The following is a 23,750-nucleotide window of genomic DNA, read 5'->3' on the forward strand; positions in this document are numbered from 1 at the left end:
TAGTACAATGAAATTTCATTATTATTTAAAATTTGGTATGGAACATCTGAAAGAATCTTTTGGTAATTTATGATTCTAGTCTAAATAAGGGGAAAAATTCATAAGCATACACGTTTGTTTCTAGAAAACACAATACAACCGCAAACGCTCACATACACATACTAATTAGTACCACTTTCATGTATACTGTGTTTATGTGTGTCGAGTATTTATAGAAGTTTTGTTTCGGGGTTCTACAACGCTTGAGGCTGGCCGATATACTCATTATGGTTGTAGAAATTAATACCCAAGTTAGTTGTACCTAAAAGGATTGATATCTTCTCTTCCACCACCACACTCACTCCTTGTTTTTTAGTCAACATGTTATCTCCTGTTCTTAGGGCCAAGCCCAGAGTGTTTTTTCACATAGCAAATAAAAAAAGTCTGAAACTTTGTGGCTTTGATTATGAGCAAATGTTTTAGGTGCTTGCAAAATTTGGTGGCCAAATGACATTCGAAGAGGTTTGTAAAAAAAAATTTGTGCTCAATCATATGTGATCTGTTTGAGCAGAATTTGTATTGCGTTTGTATGGAGATCATGTGATTTTATTTGGTCATCAAACTTTCCAAGGACCTACAACATTTGTTCATAATCAACGCCACGAAGTTTCAGAATTTTTTGGTTTTATTTTGCTATTTGTTTTGATTTTATTGTGCATCATGGGCTGCAATGAACTTGGGTGTATCCACCAATTCTCTGGGCGAACAATGCATGCATGCATGCATGCTTCCCAATGGACTTGAAATGAGAATATTTATTATTTACGCGAGTACTAGTGTATGTTCAATGTTTCAACGCTGGAGCATTATTCGCCTAGTTTGGATTAGGTTCACATAAAACCAACATACCCAATGTCATTACCTTGTTGAAAGTGTTGTCTCCGTGCTGATATTCTGGCCCTTATTTGTTGGTCTCTGCCAATTTCAGTATGTTGTTTCGCCGAATCATATAACTCGAACCAACAATGCAAAACAACTTGATCACCTCACAGGAGAATCTTTTGGAACAATATCCCCCATTGTGCTGTGAGACATCCAAAACAACTTGACTAGCTCCCTCCGCAGAAAAAAATGCACAAGTCTTCAGACACCACATGACACGGAATGAGGTTTCATGAGAACGCAGCAGTGAGCACTTGCGTTGGACTTCAAAGCTCAAGATGCATAGTTTTCCAAATCTGTTGAGCATGGATGACGAACTCGAGATGCATGGACTTGTTCTTATTGGGGTCACAATTCGATTGGACCATGCTTGCGTATACAACGCACGGCAGAGAACATATACTTCTGCTGATACATAACATCGCATCATTGAGCAGGATCAACATGAAGATCGAGCTAAACTATACCCAATATGTTGGACTCTCTTCTCTTTTTTTCGTCAAAAATAATATACGCTGGACTTTCTCTGTCCAAGTGGTACTTGATGTCTCGGTAAGTAGGAGTGATCTAGACGCTTTTATATTTCTTTACAGAGGAGTAACTCACAGGAGTTCATTTCAATTATAGGAAGCAGGATTTCGGGCCTGGATTTTTCGTTCATTGCATATCGACCTATTTTCTTAGGTTAAATTATAAGAGGAAATTGGGTCACATGCATTACAATTATACTGAGAATGTCAGTGATATGCGCTGGAGTGAAGTTCAGCCAAACTCAACTCCAGTCATACATTGCACTCGCGCACATGAAGGTAGTATTAGACAGATGAATGCTTCAATCAATAGGTAGATACAAGAAGAAAGAGCAGTGACATTCTAGCAGTTGGTTCAGCAACTCGCACATGATTCAAACAACAATCCGTTTCATCAGTTGAACCAATAGGCAGCAACTCATGTACTTTCCCGATGACTACCGGTTTATGGCATATCAATATTGAAGATACTGACTGGACCCGGGAAAGTTGCAGCCTGAACCGTAGGTGCCTCGGCAGGACGAGCAGAGGCGATGGGCTGAAGCTAGGGCTAGAGGAGGAAGAGCTTCTGTAGCGGCAGAAAGCCTTGGAATGAGATTATTAGGCCCAAAAAAAAAGTAGACCAGGTTCAGACTTGCTCATCTCACCTGATGAATCAGGTGCGAATCTGACGACCCAAGTTGTCAGCGAGCGTTTCATCACTACAAGGTCTTTTTTTTGGTGGGGTGAGAGAGGCTCGAACTCTCGACCTCAGGATCACTCTCAGCTATGAGACCTACGCGCTAGCCAACTGCGCCACCACCCCACTTGTTGTCTTGAAAGCGAAACAAACTCCCTTGTTAAAAAGCAACAGTACAACCAAAGCTCTCTAGTTTTACATGAACAAGATCATTACATCTGTGTGGGAACAGTAGGCAGGAAAATTGGCATTGCAGGAGATTCAGGAGCCTCAAGTGTGGATGTTGGGCTCAGGACCCATCCGGTCACGTCCTGGTCTTCAGTGGAGAGGAATGGCGAAGGCTCAGCTCTCCCAACCCTGCTTGGTGCCCTCAGCAGCCGCTGGATGTGATTCAGAGAGCATCCATCTTCTCCAGCATGTTCTTGATTGAGTTTAAAAGCAGAGACCAAATCTGTTTCAAAGACAACCAAGTGGCACCATTAAAAACCAAAGGACAGCTGCAGCAGCAGTGTTGAAAACATCAACCTTTTTTGTTTTGTCAGCTATCCAATATGATGAGATAGAAGCAAAGGAAACGTCAAAATGCATGTCAAAGAATGATCTAATTTCAGCCCAAACCATTTGAGCCACTATGCAATCGAAAAATAGACGCTGCACCCTGTATTGTTCAGAACAGAAACATAGTTTAGAGGCTTGTTCATATTTCTTTTCTGCAAATTGTCTCCAGTCATAATCTTATTGTAAGAGGCAAGCCACAGTATTGCAATCTGGCTGCCTGCACGATGATCATGCCGCACAGATGAGTTTAGTTTTCAATGTTAAAGCTGGCTTCAGGTGCCTTTTTCTCTGTACATGTCCAGAAAACAAAGCATGAGCTTCAGATGTTAATCCCAACCAAATAGTGCAGCGGAATTAATCCCGAAGCATTTTTTTAGTCTCTTCTCTTTCTTGGCACGTTAGGAAAAAGACGCGTCTCCCAGCAATAGAACAATAAATTCATCATAGTGTATTCTTAAAGATGAACTCAAAAAAGTGCCCAGACTATTCCAACTTCCAAGCTACTGTACCATGTATTTTAGGCAATGTATCATGTGAAATTCCAATCTTTGTGAGCCTGAACATCGGTGCGTGGGCAGGAGGAGCAGGGAGTAGGGAGTTATTTACCCAAAACCATCACATTATGGGATAGGATAACAGATCAGTACCACATTTGAGGCAAGACAGGGCACAAAAAACCACCAACAATGGGGCTAATCTGTAACGCGGAACACTGACGCTGCGTTTTAGCCCAGAAAACAACGAATCCGACAGGTGGGTCCCGCCTGTCGAGCCGACGTGGCAAATACCAAGCACACAAAAAAAACTTTGACTAGCTGAGGTGGCAGATGAGCTGCGGGCCCCACCTGTCATTGACTACATGGTTATCTTCATCACATCTCTCTTTCTATGGAGCATTTTGTCGAGCAGCTTGTGCGCGGCGAGCCATATCTGCTGATGCAAGTCGAGAGCTCCATGGCCATGGCAGCCGAGGCCCTACCCGACGTCAAGATCCTCCTCTCCCTTTTCCTCTTCTTCTGGAGCTCGCTCCCGTCCTCCAGCCCTCTCCCCGCTGTTGTCCGAGAGCTAGCCGTCGACGCCGCTCCGCGCTAGCGTGGCCACCGCCGTAGTTTTGCCGACAAATAATGTCCTAGAGCTTTGCCACCTCGCGCTGGTCATCCTCAACGACGAACAAGAGCCGAGACGCCGCAGAATGACAGAATCCATCGCGTCTTCAACCTCGGAGCTGCCGGCCGCCGGCAGCGAATTCGCCACCTTCAGAGCACCCCCGGCCTCGCCGGCCTGCTCATCTGAATCACCATGATCCCCTCTCCGTCTACCCCTTTCCCCCATTGTCAATTTGTTCCATAACTAGTTCGTCTGCCATGCCCGAGAGCTCCCGCTGTCGTGCCTTTCCAGTCTTCACCGCCGTCGTTTGAGCACGAATTGGTCGCGTCTGAGCACCGTACCGAGATGCTAGAGCTCGCAGGAGGCCATCTGGACAATTAGGCCGCTCGGTTGCAAGCTGTAACCCGGCGCTCGCGCAAGCCGGAGCTCCGCCGCCGCCCAGCTCGCCATCTTCAACTCTGCTGGCCATCCTAGCACTTTCCACCACCACCAGTCGATGTGCACGGTCACCAGCATCCTATAAAACGCAGCCTAGCGTTGAATGGTTGCCGGAATCGTCACGGCTAGCGGCGGCTGCAGCCTGCAGGAGTGCTCCTGGTCTCGCCGGCGGTGGCGGCCAGGGCGGCTGCGGGCCTGCGTGCGTGCCACGGCCAGGGGCAACTGCAAGTGCGCGTGCGTGCCACGACCAGGGGAGATGGCAGGCGTGCATGGATGCCTACGCGCAACCGAGGTCAGCCATGCCTGACGGGAACGGCGAGAAGAGAGGAGAGAGAGACTAGTCAACCTGCCCACGTGCAAAAAATTTTTGCCACATCATCCCGACAGGCAGGCCTCACCTGTCGGTTTTGTAATGGTTTTCGGTAAATAACTCGGGAGTGGGAGAGAGGAAGGCGCAGCAGTGGAGGAGATTACATATTGTGCAGAACCAAAAATTTAAAAGGATGAGACCAGGTTCAGAGTTGCTCATGAGTCAATCTGATGACATGTGGCGACCCAAGTTGCCACTGAGCATTTCATCACAACTATGGTCTTTCTTTTTTTGTTGGGTGAGAGAGGCTCGACCTCAGGATCACTCTCATTTATTTTAGCTACGCCTACGCGCTAGCCAACTGCGCCACCACCCTTCTGTTATGTTATAAGAGCGAAACAAACGTCCTTGTTGAGAAAGAGGACCATTGGGCATTCCAAGTCGTAGACGTAGATGGCACATTACGGTTCCGGTTTCTGGTTATCTATACTGGCAATATAGTTTCACGGCGTGTTCGTTCCTCAGTATACTGCCAACTTGTATGTACTATTTAATGCCACACGGCGAAAATTCAATGATGCCTGTGTCTTGCCAATTTCCATTCAGTTAAAAGCTCCCTTATCAACAGCCGGATGAGATTTAACACAACTTATATAAACCCTCAGGTTGTAACAGCTAGACGACATATACAGCACAACTTGCTTTGTACCGACGACCGAGATCCGCGGTACAACAACAAACCCATAGTGTGTGTGCAGCTGTTTAACACTGCCATATATAGATAGATGCAGGCAGGCACCTCAGCCCCTCGGCCCTGGTCAGTCTCAGCCGAGGCAGCCCTGCCCCTGCATCGTCCCACTGTTAGTTAGCAACTGATTAACATGTCTGGCTGTGGCTGGCATTTTTTTCGGATGATGCATGCGCTTGCTTACCTAGAGCCGGCGACGGTCTGACGACGATGAAGGTGGCTGCCATTGCCGATAGATGTGGAGATGCAGCAGGTGACAGTAGGAGAGCCAACGTGTGAGTATGCAGTACGCAGAAGGAAGAGGCACCCCGGCCCGGCCAGTATATATACCGCATCATCATTCATCAGGGGCCGTCCAATGGGGCTACTAACTGGCTGTGGCTGGCACCTTTGTCACCACAGATTCGTGTTGGAAAAGTCGCCGGTGCGAGGTTAGTTAGACGCACCCAGACATTCAGATCCAACTTGAGTCGTGGCGGAAGCAAGCAGGCGTCCAACTTGTGTTTCTCCAACGAATAATGAAAGCGAGCAGGCCTCACAAGCATCACAAGTTCAGAAGAGGGTAGGGTTGCACTAGGCAACAAGATGGCCGCGCGGAAAGATGATGGACGCGGTGTGCGTTTTTAGCTGCCCCGGAGGCGCGCAGGTAACACATGCTTCGCCTTGGATTTATACCTGATCAGAGAAAACGGACAAGAACGAGTCCGGGAAATGCTTTGGCGCATGCCGATCCTTCGCAGCAGGAGCGGTGAGCACCAGTGGCGAAGCTAGAAATTGTGTGAAGCCTCGACAAACTTGAGCCTAGCTATAAAATAGCTTCAAACATCTGAGTTTGGTCCGTCAGTGAAATATGAAGTCAAAATATAAGCATAGTAGTCGTGCAAATGTAATTTTTAAGTAAACTATTATATAACATATTAATGTTCAGTTTCATCGAACAAAATAAAGCTGAGACTTAGACAACATAAGTCTAGAATGAGGCCATGCATAGGACCAAATCCCATAGGTCTCGGGGTCCCTTCCACCCTTCTATTATCGGTTTCCGGATGTGAGCTAGATGTAGAGCTTGGATTTGAATATTGCTTTGACCACCATGTTGCTATAAAATTATAGTCATCCAAATTAGCTTCCAAACGTCCTAGAAAACGTTACAAGATAAAAAGAAGGATTTGTAGTGAAAATAAAGTACGTGTTGTAACCTGTGAGTGTGTTCAAAGTAAAGAACTTTAGAGAATAGAGACGTCAGATAAAACATACCAATAATATGCTAAAGAAAACCACGAGGGAAAATTCTTGTGGTAAGTGTGAGTGCTTGCTCTACTAACCAAATTTTACCATCTATGAAATTCAGTAATTTCAAAATTAAAGTTAACATGTAACTATCTAAAACAAATCCATAAACCAAAGACTAGACTTTTGAGGCCGTGATCATCACCGGAGGTCAATTCCCCATCGGCTGACCTCAAAATTTAAGCCCTAAATCTACCAATTTCCAAATCAGTTAGTAGTCTTATCTGATCATCATAAAGAGGATGAGATGACGAGTCATTGAGGATGTAAGCCGTTCCTGAAAATGGATTCGCTCTGCCCAGCACTTCCTCTACACCAAGGCCTGCCTCTGCTTGTCGCCAATCTGTCTCACAATACATACAAACGGACAGCTAAAGTGCAGATAAGGGTTGTGATTTGCTCGTGTTCCTCTCAAGTAATTATTCTGGAAGAAGCAAACTTAGCACCCCATGACTGTTGAACATTATGCTTGATATAGGCCAAGTTTTTTTTTTAAGTACAAGTGTGAAAAAATAACTTACATAATATTCCGGTTCATTATTATAAAAACATCATTAAGTTTGTGTTAACTTAAATTTACCCCTATGATTGTCAATAAAATAAATAGTAATAATTTCACCAGAAGAGATCTTAGCTGCAAATTCTCTTTTGATGTATATTATCGTGCTTTTCGAAGCAAGTCGCCTCACATTTTACTTCAAGAAATCAAATTATCATGTTTAACAAATAAATAAATTTTGTCGTGTTTGGCGACTTTTTCTCTTATGCATCAGATATCTTATGGCTAACAGAATTAAATCTAAGTAATATTTTTGGTATGCACAAGATTAGATTTGAGAGATATGAGCGTATACAGTACTAGATATTAGGATGTTTTGAGTCTAAGTAATAGGTATTAGGTGGTGTTAGATAGTGCTATCCTTGGCTTTGCTCCTTGGGTGGAGTTAGCCCATTACTTAAATATTAGTCGGACACTTTGTAGAAAATTAACTAGCCCATTGTTACCCCTAAAAATAAGCTAACCCATTGTTTATCACACACGTGCATCCGTGGACCCTTTTTGAATCAATCCGTGCATGCACCGGTGCCCAGGTATATCTGGCCATGGGCCGGGCCGGGCCGGGCTTGGGCTGGGCCTGAAAAAGCCCATGGCAGAAAACTGAGGCCCAGGCCCTCCCAAGCCCTACCATCGGGCCTACTTTTCAAGCCCAAGCCTGGCCCATCTGGTAAAATGCCCTGAAAAGCCTTTAGGGCTTAGGGCCATGGGCCGGGCCTCTTCCTTAAAATGCCAATATGCCAAGCCCAAGCCCGTCCAGGCCCTGCTGGTGGGCTCAAAACTCAGGCCCAAGCCCGGCCCACGAGCAAGCCCATCGGGTGTAGGCCTTGAATTTTAGGGCCGGGCCTGGGTGGGCCGACAGGGCCGGGCCTGAGATGGCCAGGACTATGCCCAGGTAAACCACGACTAGCAGTAAAATCTGCCCATTGTTTATCATGCATGTACAATGTCTCACAGCCAACGAGGCCGGGCAAGTGCTCGGAGTGGCTGGGCGCTGGCTCCGCCCCTGGTGAGCACCGGTGATAGAACGCGACGCGGTGAGGCAGTGCTGCCAATCATCTCATTTCACTCTCGATCTAAATCAGGTTCAAGTTTTTCATCGAGGGGGGGGGGGGCACCGATGATGGGTTTTCGTAGCCGATGGAGAACGCGGTGAGGCACTGCTGCCAATCACCTCAACCTCAACGGAGCAGCGCCATCTCTGCATAGGCATAGGCTAAGGCAGAGGATCGATAGCGAAGGTAGAGCTTGGACGCAAGCAAGATTACTCAAAGGGGACCTCGATCGACGGGTTATTCGCGAGATTAGCAGCGTGGGTAGTGCATGAATAATTCCGTTAGTTTATAATGCGGATGTGGACGGAGCAGTACGTGTAATTATCTACGATAACCCTACATCTATGTACGGTCTACGACGATTAACATATTTGTTTTTTTAAAAAATTTCAACGAGTGATTACATATGAAACAAAAGTGAATCTATACTTTAAAATATGTTTATATGCATCCGTATATAGTAGTCCATTTGAAACCTTTAAAAAAACAAATATTTAAAAACGGAGTGAGTACTTAACGCCCCCATGATTTTCAGGAGGGTGGGGTGGTCCACCTGGCACATTGCATAAAACATGTAAGTATTGTTACGTAGGTATAGTATTACCCAATTATCTATGAAAACCTGCGGAGTTTCTGGGATGTCGTTCCCCTCCTCCGAGTATTCGAGAAAAAAAAAGTGCTATGGATCTGGCACGACAAGAACCAGTGGGTGCCGAAAGATTAATGGGCGAAATGCGCATTTTTAGCTAGACTAGAAGGGGCACGCAGATAATGCATGCTACGCCTTTGACTCTTCCATGCGACACAGGTTCTCTCCTCCAGTTCCACCTCAACGATACACGCACCTGGCAACACATCCCATATACTCTGTCAAGCCAATGGAGACTCAAGAATCTTTTTGATCAAAGGATTTTCATAGGATCTTTAAAGAATTAGAATCCTTAGAAATTTTTCCTATGTTGATCGTTTGATGCATGGGGTTGAATCCTGTATGATTTTTTTCTAAAGATTCATTTGTACTACATTTTATAGGAATTCTATCATCCACTCCAACCTCTTGGAAGAAATCCTTTATTTTTCCCGTGACACAATCAAACAAAGCCAAATCTTACAGGGATCCAATGGACATGCCATTCCAATCCTACGTTTTTTCTATTCCTGTGTTTTTGCAATCCTATGAATCAAAGAGCCCTCAAATTTAGGGAAGCACCAAAGTCACAAGACATGGAACGACTGATCAAATTGATGCAATGAATTTGAGTGCTATGTAGAAGGGATTTCTACTACTCGCAAAAAAAAGAGAGAGAAAGAAGGGATTTCTACTGACCATTGCAAACTGCAGGATTTGCAAGCTCTTGGGTAGTATGAACACACCGGGATCTCCTTCTCCATCAATGACGTCACAGCGCACAAACATTACAAGCGGTGAGACGAGATATCGAGAGGACAAGACAAGGGAATCAGCGAAGTTACGGGCCGGAGCTATATCTGGCTTATAGCGATGTATGCTCAGCTCGTACGGGTTTTTCCGTGCTCGCTACGGTACAAGACCGGCCCGTTAGGGCCATATTTTTGGGCGGCTTAAAAAATAAGCTGCCGCTCCCCGGTTTAAAAAATAACCTTTTTTTATACTTTTAAATTAGTTTTTTTGATAAAGGGCGATTTTATTAATTTAAATGTAGCATCAAGAGGATACAAAGTATTATGAGTAACACCCGGCCTCTGCATAACTAGGATGCACACAGCCAAATCCGAAAGTTCAACCAAAACAATCATCAAATAAAAACCGACAAAACGGCAATAGTAGAGTCCTATAGACCGACACTATGCCTATGTCGAAGGAGGTGGTGGGTCGATCCGAAGGTTATGCTGACACCCATGTCGGGAAAAAACCTCCATAGCCACCTGCTCCAATCGCGTACACACCACCTTGAACAGCGGTTGGTACTCCGATCGTTGTAGAATAGACCACGTACGTAGCGAGTGCGTACATTAGTTATCCCATAATTAGTTTAGAATCCCCATGAATATAAGAAGCGGCTTATGGGAGAAGCTGGGAGTAAGCCGCCCAAAAGAACTGGCCCTTAGTTCGCTCGCTCGTTGCGTTTGATCCGTTCACTTCGCTAGTTCCTTCAGCTTTTTCCTTTTCCCTTTTTTCTTTTTCTTTCCTTTTCTCTATTTCTTCAATAGCTTTCTTCAATTTTATGTTTTTCTCTGTTTTTTCTCCAGTTTAATTGTTTTCACCGCTTTACTTTGTTTATTTACCGGTTTTCAGAGTTTTTTCTTTTCTTTTCTTTCTTTCTTTTTTTGCTCGTCGGTTTTCTTTGGTTTTTCTTTTTTCAACGTTATAAACTTTTTTCTTTTGTTTTTCACCGGTTTTCTTTCGTTCTTCGCTATACTTTGGTTATCTTTGTTTAGTTCACCTTTTATTTTCATTTCTTTGATTTTTTTGTCGATGTTCATCGGTTTAATTATTGTTCAACACATGTTAACTTTTCTTTTCTGTATACATTCAACATTTTTCATATACATCAAAAATATTTTTATGTACTTGTTAATCATTTTTTAAATAGATGATTAACAATTTCAAAAAACTTATATTTTGAAAACTGAAATAAAACCAAAGAAATAAAGAAAACCATAAAAATGAAGAAATCCATAGAAAATAATAAAAGGGAAGAAAACAAAAGTTTGTGAAAACTGAGAAAGAAATCAGGAAAATCAAAACTGAATTTATAATGAAGAAGAACGTTTTTTTTAATAAAACCTTGTGAAAAAAGAAAGAAAAAGGAAAAATCTGTAGCGAGCGAACCTACAACAAATGGTAGCGAGCAAAGGGATCAAACCTAAACTAATAGGCCGGCCCATATGCTCACAGCCTTCCTCCCGTCTCGCTTAAGGCGATACATAGCTCTTGCGCATCTTGCTTTTTTTTTTTGAGAAACACTGGCGCATCTTGCTAAAAGCGAGTTATGAAGAAATCACTAATTAAGGAGCACTCTTTGCAAATGTCACTCCCATCTTCCCAGGTGGCGACAAGTGGAGCACATGATGTGCACCACTTGATGCAACTGGGATTTTTCCTTTTCTCATAGATCCGTTATTCAGACATTTTATCTCTTAAATCGTGCGTCCAAATCTTGAACCTTTTATTCAAAACGTTTCATAGTCCCGGTTTGGTTTTTAGATCCGTTTGTTCAAAATATTTCATATTCTCATCTTGGATTTCTTGCTCGAGATCTTCAAAACTAGATCATATGTTCATAGATTCCGCCGAACTTCTTTTTTCACGAAAAAAGCAAACAAAAAAACTGATCCGGGAGTACCTTTTTTTTCTGGACGAGGCACAAATGTGCTTCTCACGGAAGCAAATCCGTGCCTCCACAAGAAGCAAACCCGTGCCTCTGGTGGAAGGAAAAAAACTTGCCTCTCAGAAATGAAAAAAATGGCAAGGCCGTGCCTCTAGCAAAAGGAAAAAAAGAAAAGGCTTTTTTCCGTTTCTGAGAGGCAGGGCCGTGCCTCTTGCAGAAGGAAAAAATTGCCTTTTCACGCAAAGAAAATGTTTATTTTTAGAAAAAAATGTCCAAAAGCTAAGAAAGACCGGTGAAAAACCATAAAGCCAAAAAAACCCGAGAAAACCATCTCAAAAGCCAAAAATGCGTGCGGAAAAACAAAAACAAAAAGTCAGAGGGCCTAGAGCGCAACATGTGGCGGCGACTGAGAGTGCGCCAAGTGGCGTGATCTCAGCCCACCCCGAGGTGGCTCTTGCGGGGCTCCCGAACGAGCAGTTGCTCCTGAGATATGGGCGCCCCACCCCCTTGACGCTGCTTCGGTTAGGGCCGGCCCATTTAGCCGTTTCCGTTTATTTCTCTGTCTCTTTTTCATCTTTTGCTTTCTCTTTCGACTTTCATTTTTCTTTCCTTTTTCATTTACCATTTTTTCATAGCTTCATTTTTCCTTGCAAATCTGGGAACATGTTTAAATTATTTTTTTGAAATCTGGAAACATGTTTTTCAAATTGGTGAACCTTTTTTGAAATTCGATCATTATTTCAAATCGGTGAACTTTTTAAAAAAATCATTTTTTTCATTGAATTCACAATTTGTTCGTCAAATTAAAAAATATTCGTCAATAAATGTTCTCAAATACAAAATTTGTTCATAAATAAAAAATGTTCATTTTATTTATCTATTTTCAAGAATTTCAAAAAATGTTCATTGAATTGAATTTTTTTTCATTATTACAAAAAATACTCATTGAAATACATAAAATGTTCATCCATTTAATTTTTGTTAATGAAAATATAAAAAATGTTCATCCAATATCAAAAAATAAATTCATCAAAATTTAATAAATATGAAAATTTTAGAATTGTGAATTCTTTTTTTGAAATTCATGAGTATTTTTAAAAATTAGTGAACATGTTTACAAATCCCGAACTTTTTCTCAACTACCGAACTTTTTTCAATGAAGCAAAATAAAGGAAAAAATAGAAAAAGAAACAAAAAGAAACGAGAAAAAACAGGAGCCCCAGAGACATCGCCGTGCCCGAAGTTACGACCTAGCTGGGTGATTTCTCCAAAATGACTACACTTGCATAACCATTCGCTAATGGGCTTGACCTTCTTCGAGGTTTTTTCTTTGAGACATGGTTGTGGGGAGTAAAGACATACTTGGGACCGGACCCCTAAAATTCAGGGGCCTTGTGTGGTTGCGCCTATTGCACATGCACAGGGCGGGGCGTGCTATCATCTCTGACACAATGATCATGCTGCATGGCCAGATGAGACAAGTGAACCTAGGCTCTGGCTTCTCACCACCGGGTGACTTTTTTTTCTTCTCTCGGTACATGTTCAGAAAGTTAAGAATGAGCTTTGGGTGTTACGATCCCAAAGAAAACAGTATGAGCTTCGACTTCTTCGGCCAACAAGGCCCAACTGGGCACATATGTTGCTTGCCTTATGAAGCCGTCGATTTGGAAGATTTGGGCGCCGCCTAAGCAAAATTGTTTTTGCAAGCCTTGTCATTCAAGATCGAGTGTGGACGGCGGATAGGATTCAACGTCGCGGATGGCCAAATTGTAATTTATGTCAACATTGTAAGCGAGAACGGGAGAAGGCGGCTCATCTTCTTTTCAAGTGCAGATACACAAGGCGGATTTGGTATGACATCAAAAGTTGGCTTAATCTAGCGTACATCAACTTGGACAATTGGAGCAATTTTAACTCGGTCAAAGATTGGTGGTACTACACGGTAAATGCCAACAGTAATGTGAGGAAAGGTGTCTCGTCCATGGTTATATTGGCTTCATGGGAGATTAGGAACTAGAGAAATGCAAGTCTTTAGAAACGTCGCAATGTGGCATACTGGCGTGAGGCCCGGTGTAAAAGCAAGTAGGATTAAGGTGGAGTCCAACAGTAAGCATTTGAGATCTCGGTAACTTGTAAAATTGTTCTTAATTAATGAGACAAGGTAAAACTTTTGTCTCTGTTTTAAAAAAAATACAATAAAATTGATGTCCGTTCGGTTCAAAGCTACCATGCAGCCGTCTAACCGAATGCTTCATAGTGGTCCATGATTAAGCAAAAAACGAAAATTCAAGACAGATTAACATTTGTTCAGTTAACCCCCTGAACTCAGGTGGGGATGTGACGACCCAAGTTGTCACAGAGCTTTTCATCACTACAAGGTTGTTTTTAGTAACGCAGGTGAGAGTAGAAGCTCGAACTCAACTTAAGGATCACTCACGCTCAAGCTATGAGGCCTGCGCTAGCCACCCAATTTTGTTAATGAAGCGAAACAATGTTTATTATCGTGGTTACAGTTGAGCTACACATGAAGCGAGAACACGGAAGACCATACTATGCTCATTCATATGCCGGCACATAAATTTGAAGGCCAATCTGTTTCCTTTAGTTTACTGCCAACTTCTGTGTAGTACCTGCATTGCAGCATTGCATCTAACACCACAATGAGAGAAATTAAGGGATGCATGTATCTTCCCATGCAGTTAAACTCCCTGAAGAGCTGGACGAGATTTAACAGAACTGAAATAAATTAGGTGTGCTGCTTTGGGATCTTACTTAGAACCCCAGCCGGATGAGATAGATTAACAGTTTAATACAGCTTAACTTGCTTCGTACTGGTAATCAGGTTTGTGTTAATTAAACTTCCAGTTTGACTACGGTATATTTGCAACATATACCCGGCCCTGCCCACAGTGTTGATGCAAGCCTTGCACACGACTCATCAGCCAGTAAGATTCCATGCCCCTGCCAACAGTACGTGTTGATGCAAGCCTTGGACACAACTTCAAGTTCAGTGATCTTCTCCCTTATCTCACTTGGGTTGGTAATGTTTGCCTTCAGTTTGCTGGTGGAGCTTTGGATGGCGAGATTGGATGTGTCCCAAGGATGTCGTGCATGTAAGGTTTAGGAGGATATTTATCTTCTCTTGGTTTAATTCGTTCATGCATATACATAACTGCAAGATCCGCGTTTTTCCTATTTGGAGTTCATAAATATATGATTGATCAGAGGATATCTCGGCATAATTCATACTTCTACATTTGTATAAGCAACTGTGGTATGGATATTGTTGCCCAATCACCCCTAAGCTAAGGGAGAATGTAACTGACTTCATGAACTATGCCTTTAGATAGTCTTATCAAAAACTTGCTCGTGGTTTTTGCCCTACCGTGTACAGTAAAAAAGACTTGCTCGCGCTAGACTTGCCAGCTCTAACACACCATAAACACAGGGAGTTACAATATATATGAAAATATTTTTTTTTTGAAATATATGCACAATACAACTTGCCATAAAAACGCCCTAATAGAAAATAAACGACCATATACTGCGTTGTTCACAGATAATAAAAGCGTAATGAAGAAATATGAGGAAGATAAAAGGTTTGACTCAACCACATCACTTTATTGTCCAATAACCTTCAATATATGTATTAGTTATCAAAGACCAACTATGTCTAGGTTCTTATTCTGAAACAACAACAATATATATTTCTTAAACAAGTCTAAGAAATGTCCACTTAACAAGTTGAAGAAACCATTCTAAATACCCCCAACGGTTAACAACAACAACAACGAAAACAATTTGAGAAAAGTAATTCCTGCTCAGGTCTCCCATAAAATTCCTACTACATCACCATGTTGACTATTTCAGTTGAATCCAATGTAGTAGATTCCCGTTGCGGAGTAGGTGCTGATGTAGGAATACCTATGTGCATCCTCTGCGGGTGATGATCCAAGCATGACATAGGTTGCATATGTAGCGAAGGTATTTGATCCTGGATCTGGAACGCCAAAGCTGGCTCGGGGATGTAGTTGTTGTTCACATCAAAATTTGTTGTTGTGGGAGGGAGGTAGTTAAGTGAGGTGTTCTGGGTTGGCAATGGATTATCACAGATACCGTTCAATGGGGAGCCACTGAAAGGAATCCCGAGAGATGATATGCTAGACATTGCTTGGGGGAAATTGTTGGTGCATGTAACCCTCTTCATAGTTTCCTCGGCCATCTTTACCTGCAATGCAATCATGTTAAATGTTAAACACCTACACAAGTTAATATATTATCTTCAATGAAACCATATTTTTTTTCTTTCTTTAGAGCTGAATGTAATCTATTGTGTCGTTGCATTGGTTGTCACCATTCAGGAGTTGATTCGTCACTACACTTAATGCAAGAATCTCATGGAGAAGAAGGATAAACATTTGTGGTCATCAAGACTTGGTATCCATGCCTCTCCATTGGATGCATGTAATCACCTAAGTATTTGAACCTTTCAGGTCTACATCACCATCTTCGCGCCTTTTTCTCGGGTATATTAATTTTTGTTCATACTTCGTTTCCACAGTTGCCTAGATTGTTTGTGATGTTCTTGCAACTTTCTGGATTGCTCGCATCACATAAAATTGTCAATATAGAATTACACCAAAAGACCTTTCATGTCAACAATATCATCAAAATGATATATCCTTTATATAATTTGATAGTCGCCTATCCACCCCTCAATCCAATCAACACTATTGATCCTTCAAATTTTCACAACATTTAATTGGGGTACTAAAACTCATTGCAGCTATGCGCATTGACACATGTTTGCTAGTGGATAATTCAGAATTCAATATGTAACACACCAATGTAGAAGCAAGACATACCTTTGCTTCTAGGGTTTCAACATTTGCCTTTAGTACCCTATTGTCAATAGAGATATTGACGTATCTGTGACTTACATCTGCAAGATGTCTCATCAAAGAGTTATTTGCGACTCTTAATAGTGAGACCTGTATTGTTTTAGCAGTAGTCATCAGATTCCTTGCTCACATAGTATGCAGTTTTGATTTTGAGAAGTAAAATATTGCTTAAAGTGTCAGACCTGCTCCTCTAGTTCCTTCGCATGAGCTGCTTTTCTACTCCTTGAGCGTCTCGCCGAATCCCTGTTAGATTCTTTCCTGAAATCATATAAGGAATGTGCTCAGATGGCAGGACTTGAGGGCTAGACGACAACAAAAATAGATGTTCACGAATGTTTGCCAATTAATATGTCAATCGGTATTGGTGTATTTGGCATATGATGTAATTCAATGTAACATTTTCATTAACGTGCATGAGACATGCACACCCATTTCAATAAGAAGAGGTGTAAAACTGCATGAGATAAAAAATTGTAGTTTGTGATCACGACAGACTCCACCAAAAATCCTAAACATGCTAAATCAGGTTGCACATCATGTGGTACATATACCAGTCTGTAGCAACACTCCACCAAGGTGCCAACAACAAGAAAATAAGATATGTCTAGTGAGTCTTCTCACACAAATATCAATTCACCTTCCATATGCATGGCTGATTGCGTGGATATGTTTCAAATTAATCTGTACCACTCTATGGATAATAGTGCATAAAAACGTGTTCTCAAGTTCATGCCAAGGTGCATGAAAATTATCAAAATTTCGGATATAATCTAAGGTACATGCCAAGTCCATCCAGTACAAAGCCACAAAGAAACTACCAAAATTGATGTAGGGAAAACTAAAGATAAAACAATACAGATATCTCCACATAAGGAAAAAAACATTGGACACACGAGTTACAGTACAAAATGTAGGATTGAATGGAAGGACCACGAAATAAATATACAACATATTTTACCTCTTATTCGCTTTCTCTGCACTAATATGCATAGTTCCAATTGTTTGTGCCTCCCCTTCCATATCACCATCTGATGGTGATGGCTCCAATGAGGAAGAGCTAAGTTGATGCAAACTGACATCTGCAGCACCACATTTTCAAAAAGGAGCGCTTTATTACTTAAAAGGTTTAAGCATTACACCCGGCCTCTGCATAACTAAGATGCACACAGCCAACAACGTCCTCACAACAAGCCAAAATAAAAGAATAAGGCGATATACAAGGAAAAATGAATTATATATAACGCCTAAACTGAAGGTGGCCCAATCCTAAGATCATACTGTCACCCACGTTGGATAAAAATATCCCTCGCCGTAGCCTCCAATCGTGTACACGTCTCTATAAATAGATCTCGATTCTCCACTCGTTGTAGAGAGGACCATAAACAGTAAAGCATCACATGACATTTGTGGCACGTGAATCTCATTACCTATATGCACACGAATAGTAAAGCGAAACAACTATATATGAAAACAAGTGATGCGTGCTCAAAAAAAAAAACAAGTGATGCACAGTCAACTTAGCTTAGCATATATTATTCTATAATATTGTCTCATAAGTAGTGAATCAGACGTAACTAGGAACAATTGAGTACCTCCGGTGTGGTTTTCTGAGCCTTGGATGGAATCTGAATTTTGCGATGCTCCATTGTCATGGGAGCTTTGTGGGCAAATTCCCCGAGTGGTCTGTACATGGGTGGACATGTCAAAAGTGAAAGTTAAACATGAAAGATGCACAGTTAATATTTTAAGGACACGGAAACAAAGAATTTCTTGAGGGAAATATTTAAACAAAGTGAAAATTATATCTCTTCCCTCCGTATGTAAAATTCCACACATGTTAACCCTAACTCCAATATCTTCCTGTTGTCGCCACAAGCCCACAACCCTCCTAATCGATGCCTTTTCCAGCTCGTGAGAACTGACAAAAATGTACCTCTTTTCAAAATTTAGTAAAAAAGATACCATTCTGGAACGTTTACCAAGTATATGACTCTTTTCTGCAACGCTAGCTGTTCTTGTTAGGGATGGCGCCAGAGCACCGATGGACACAAAATGGATAGGCTGGTTCACATATGAGGAAATTCGACTTATTTCCAGAAAAGGTGGTGTCACGCTTAGCAAATCTTGAAATATTGCATGCGTATTAATTCGTGAGCAAATTCGACTTTTTTTTCTAGTAGTCAACTGATGTTTATGATTTGCAAAAAAATCTATCACAATTCAGAAATCGTTTCCTTCATTTGTAACTATCGAGCTGCTATGATGATTAAAATAATAAAGCGATTAGTACTTCGATTAGTAGCGTACCCTCAACATGGCGACGGCGGCGAGATGCGCGTCCAACTTCCGTCTGAGCATCGCGTTGTACGCCACGGGGTCCACCACCGGGCTCGCCGCAGGCGGCGTGGGGATGACCTCCTCCGGGCCCACCATCTCATGGACGTTGTACGGCCTCTTGCGGCTCCCCTCGGCCGTGGGATTAGGGTAAAGCGTCGAAGCTTCGGGGTTCGCCACTGGCGCGGTGGGGACGTTGAGCAGCCACGGCTCGTCCACGAACTTCTGGAAGCACCATTCTGTCGCGCACTCGTTCGTCGCGCACCCGCCGACGACCTCGCCGGCGCCCACTCCTCCGAGTCCTGCGACGAGCATGTGTGCCTCCAGCGGCGGCGACGAGGTCCGGCAGGGGTTAGAGTCGGGCTCGGGCATCGCCTCCTCCAGTGAGAAGAACACGGGCTCCATGGAAGCTTTCCGAAATGGAACTGGGGCAAAGGTGATTGATTAGAACAAAATTGGGCGAGGAATGGTATGGCTTAAACTTTTTAACCCCGTGGGAACCGGCGAAGAGAGGACGGAGATGCCCAATGACGCGGGTGACACACCACGGGTTTTGGCTATGGCTAACCCATGGGTTGTGTGCTGAATGAGATGGGTTGAGGGTGCGATCCTCTCATGTCTATTTTATTTCAGTAAGTACTACTACTGCACAAGGTTTTTCTGTCTTGAATACTCGAGATAGATATGACATACAGTACAAATTCAGCTGAACTGATAATGCAGTTTCGGCCGCGGCGCCACGTTAGTCATACTTTCTGTTGTACAAAAGATGTTCACCTATTCCGACGGTCTACCATCGTCTAGACAAGTGTTTTCGTTTCTGAGAGTACATAGAGAAGTGTGATCCACGGAACCTCATACAATGAAATGTTTTGCTTGTCATCTTGCATGAGCTATTACGGTTAACCTTTTCGTCCATGTCCTCTTTATTTAGGTGTTCATGTCTTGTCTCTAGAAACCACAACAAACACATAATAATGTTGTAATGTATGTGCTCGTCTAGCATGACAACGCTAATGCAAACAAATATCCTTTAATGAAAGAACAAAAAGTGTTAACAGAAAGTTTAAAATACGTGTCACTAATGCACCATGTTTATTTTGACTCGTTGCGATCCCTACGCTTCCATGTGATTTACAGGTGTTTCTAACTTTAAATTGTTGTTGTATATGAAAAGGTAACGGAAACACTTAACGTCTAATATACACTATAGCTAGAGTGACAACGGTTGAGTGGAAACCTCCTCGTCTTTGCTCAGGATGTGTTCCTCACACGGGCCACCCTCTTTTGAGAATGATAAATGTGACTTTACCTATTAAATTTATATATTACATAAATATGTTCTCCAAATATAGGTGACGGACCTTGCGAGTTGGTCGCATTAATATACCCTATATACATGCGTCGCTTACCATTTGACTAACGTGGTCCATACCGGTAGGCCATTATTAGCCACTAGCACGCCGACCGAACGTTTTGGCCGGTCGGCCCCCAATTGTTTGATATGATGATTTGTAGTCGGTCACCGAATCATCTCCTTCCTCTCGCTTTGGTCAACGTGAGAAGGAAATCCCCTCCTTCCTGTTCCCCGTGAGCATCTCTGCTCTCGGTCCCATGCATGTGCGCTCCATCGAGGGGCGGCAGCACCCCGTCCCCTTGCACCGCTACTGGTTGCAGCACCATCATCCTAGCCCCCTGCCACCCTTCTGCTGAAGCTTGCAGTCACCGCACGCCGCGTCCATAGCTCGGGAACCAGGCCATTGCAGCTCCGGCCCAGCTGGTTCCATCGCGCGTTCACCATGGTTGGAGCACCATCGGCGCCGCCGCGATCGTTGACTTGCACAGTCGTGCCCAACAAAAAACTTGGAAAGCAGCAAATCCACCATTTGTTGGTTGAAGCAAAAAATTACTCAGTTCCAGCAGAATTGAATACTGGTTCGAGCAAAACAACTCATCAAGAAGAACTCTCGGGGTGATCGATTGTAGCAAAATATAGTTCTAGCAAAATTGAACACCGGTTCTAGCAAAAACAACTTACCAGCAAGAACTCTCGTTGATCGATTGTAGCAAAAAATTATCCAGTTCAAGCAAAATTGAATACTGGTTCCAGGAAATTCATCGGGAGGTTGAAGCTTTACCAACGAATGGTTGCAGCTTTTTGCCGCCGCCCAGGGTGACGGCCGATTCCAGCACGCGGTATCATCCTCTCTGTGTTGCATGATTGCCGGTTGCAGCAAATGGCGGTTGTCGTTCCGGCAACACCGGATGCTGGTTGTAGCACCAAGGCGTCCGCCCTCGTCTTCTCCATTACCATCAGCCTCCAGGCAGCAAATTCCGTCGTCGGTCGCAACAGCTCCTGCTACCGGTTGCAGCATTAGTGTTCCGCGGTTGTAGCACCGCTGGAAACTGCACCAACCACCGCATGGACATGGTCTTCATGGCGGCGCCACCGCAACATCAGTGACAACCGTGGCAACTCCGGTGGTCGTTGGTTGCCCCTGCTTGTATCATCCCCAGCCGCTGGCTATAGTTCACAGCAGGAATGGCGGGGGGCCTTGAGGTGAGCGGCTCTCGCAAGAGAAAAGTGATCTAATGAGGTGAGTAGGTAGCTCGCCGGTGCAACAGATCGGTAGGATGTGGTGCTCGGCTTGTTTACCAGAGAGACGAGGAAAGGATGAGGAAGAAAGGAAAGAAAATAGTGGACGGGGAAGAGATAAGGCACCGGACGGAGTCCCACCAGATTATGTGTCTCCTGGAAGTGAAACGCGCTGGACACGTGCGTGAGGCGGCCAACCCATGCTTTTGCCAGTACGCCGAAGACAAGCGTTTCCCCGTGCCGACATGACTACTCTCATCCATACTTTCATAGTTTCCTAGTCCAACATTTTTCTCTTCCAGTTTTGTATCGACCCAATGTTTGGTATTTTGAGGACACAAAAAAGTAGAATACATTTTCATAACCCCCATGTTGTCACGTCCAGTGTTACTCAGATGGTTGCACAACCATATACACCCCAGGCTTTCCAACCAACACCAGACTCTCATGCTGATGCTTGAGATTGCTGGTGGGAAAGCCTGCACGACCACCATGGACGATGGTGGCAAGGCATCCCCATTTGGTCTAGTTTCATTCATGGATGCTCAAATCTAGTCAGATGCTAGCGTGACGGTATTGGTTCTCTGTCATCCGGTAGTGCGTTTTTGAAGGGTTGGGCTTGTGGTCGTGTCGCGGTGAACTGGATGCTCTTTCAAGTTGTTCAGTTAGACCTAATAATAAATGTGATCCATATGCGACCACTCTCTTTTAAGAATGGAATAAGAATTTACTGGTTAAATTGACACACACACACACACACACACACACACACACACACACACACACACACACATGTAGAGAGAGTTGATAAGGTTATGCGAACTTGTATCCTCGTACTAGTATACGATTCGGTTGATGACTGGCATATATATGTTAACCTGATAGTATGGACACATATAGGATCTGAGTGACTCACTCGGATGTAATCAAAGTGATTCACTTGCATGAATTGTTGAGTCAGATAGACCCACTACGAGACACAACTAGTTTATGTCATATGTTAGCCTCAGGAACAATGTAAATGTCATGCCAGAGTCCGGAGCTCAAATGAGCCCATTTTGCATAACTTCTTACTCTTTGTTTTCGCATAATAGTCGTGGGATATTTAGAATTTTACTACGTTCGAGCGTCCTTTTTGCCTGATTCTACCATGTCCTTAAAGGTGAAGGATATTTCGAGCACTGGTTGGAAAACACATTTTTTGGGGTGAAAATCATGCTAATTGATGTTTATAATAACCTACCATGTGAAGAGAAGATCACATGGGAATAAAACCATCCAAACATGATGTTCCACAGGAGAGGGCGACATGCGGTACAGGCACTGCCAGCTCATACCGATGCTCGTATCGTACGGGGCCACCACCTGGTTAACTATTTAACCTCTGACAATCAGATCTCGCAGAAGAAGAACAAAGAGGGCATAACCGTGAACCTTAAGTAGAACACCTCACCTTCGAAAGGGACCCGGAAGAGGAATCGGTAGAAGAGCACCGCCACACCAACACCTCAATCAAGGAGACTTCAACGTCTATCTTCATCATGATGCACATCCTTGATATCAGCTACTCCATTCATCTCTTTGTAATACCAAACCCTAGGTAAATTCCTACGTGTATTACATTAATCATTCATATGTTATTTCCGTGAACATTATGACGATGCTTATTGTTTCTATGTGTAAATAAACTCCATTGTTCTCAGGGATATGGAGGAACCCTAGTATGTGTATGATCTGAATGCCGATAAGATAGATGATTTTCTTTATATGTTTGTGTTAACTATTCTTCTTGTTGTTGTACGAAGCTGAACTCACAACATTTGCCTTTAAGGACTTGAGGGATGCTACTTTCATTGTGATGCGGGGATGAGGAGGTGTTGCGATGACGAAAGCTATCTCCCTCCTTTGTAGAATATTTCATAAGGGGAATAAACGAAGACCTCAAAGCGTTAAGCCACGTCCACGGGTAGACCCTTAACCATTGTCGCCTTCACCTGGGAAGGGAAGGGATGGTGGTGGCATCTGTAGATACGGAGCTGTGGCAGCATGCATGCATCTTTATTTTGGCTCCGCCCACACATGAAAACATATAAAGTGGATTAGGTATTTGAACTCAGATTGCATTTGCACAATTACGTAGCAAACACAATAGTAGTGAATCCAGACTCCCTGAGAATGCATTAGCCTGATTGAAGTTCCCCTCACTTTGATTTACTCTCTTGTTTTTACTTCAGTTCTAGCATACTTTAATTCTTGTGACAACACTCTTCCAATATTTTCATTTTCACCTTGCCTTTGCTTCTGGCGATTATTAACTTGTAGGCACATTACGATAAACCTCTGTGAAAGGCAAATACCGTTTTCAAAAAGTAAGAGATATTGAAGTGAGGTGCAAACACACACACACACACACACA

At 43.1% G+C, this 23,750-nt stretch overlaps 1 protein-coding gene and 1 non-coding gene across 2 annotated transcripts; both read right to left on the reverse strand.

The window, feature by feature from the left end:
* Nucleotides 1-2,172: 2,172 nt before the first annotated feature.
* Nucleotides 2,173-2,256, reverse strand: TRNAM-CAU. Its single transcript is given in 2 exon segments — nt 2,173-2,208; nt 2,219-2,256. It is a non-coding gene; the product is annotated as a tRNA-Met (tRNA).
* A 12,866-nt stretch (nt 2,257-15,122) lies between these two features.
* On the reverse strand, nt 15,123-19,325 carry LOC119309531 (bZIP transcription factor RISBZ2-like). Its single transcript, XM_037585518.1, has 6 exons — nt 18,712-19,325; nt 17,997-18,087; nt 17,363-17,483; nt 16,587-16,662; nt 16,369-16,494; nt 15,123-15,731 (listed from the first exon to the last, which is right to left on the reverse strand). Exons 1-6 carry the CDS (start codon nt 19,141-19,143, stop codon nt 15,348-15,350), a joined length of 1,230 nt encoding a protein of 409 aa, XP_037441415.1. The 5' UTR covers nt 19,144-19,325; the 3' UTR covers nt 15,123-15,347.
* Nucleotides 19,326-23,750: the final 4,425 nt, after the last annotated feature.

The sequence above is a fragment of the Triticum dicoccoides genome, chromosome 1B (assembly GCF_002162155.2).
Source record: "Triticum dicoccoides isolate Atlit2015 ecotype Zavitan chromosome 1B, WEW_v2.0, whole genome shotgun sequence".
Lineage (NCBI taxonomy): Eukaryota > Viridiplantae > Streptophyta > Magnoliopsida > Poales > Poaceae > Triticum > Triticum dicoccoides.

Coding starts and splice junctions, on each gene's coding strand:
- LOC119309531 (XM_037585518.1), bottom strand. CDS start 19,143: ATGGAGCCCGTGTTCTTCTCACTGGAGGAGGCGATGCCCGAGCCCGAC. Junction 17,484..17,996: donor CTCAGAAAACCACACCGGAG/GTACTCAATTGT, acceptor GTGGTGCTGCAG/ATGTCAGTTTGCATCAACTT. Junction 15,732..16,368: donor TTGAAACCCTAGAAGCAAAG/GTATGTCTTGCT, acceptor ATTGCATTGCAG/GTAAAGATGGCCGAGGAAAC.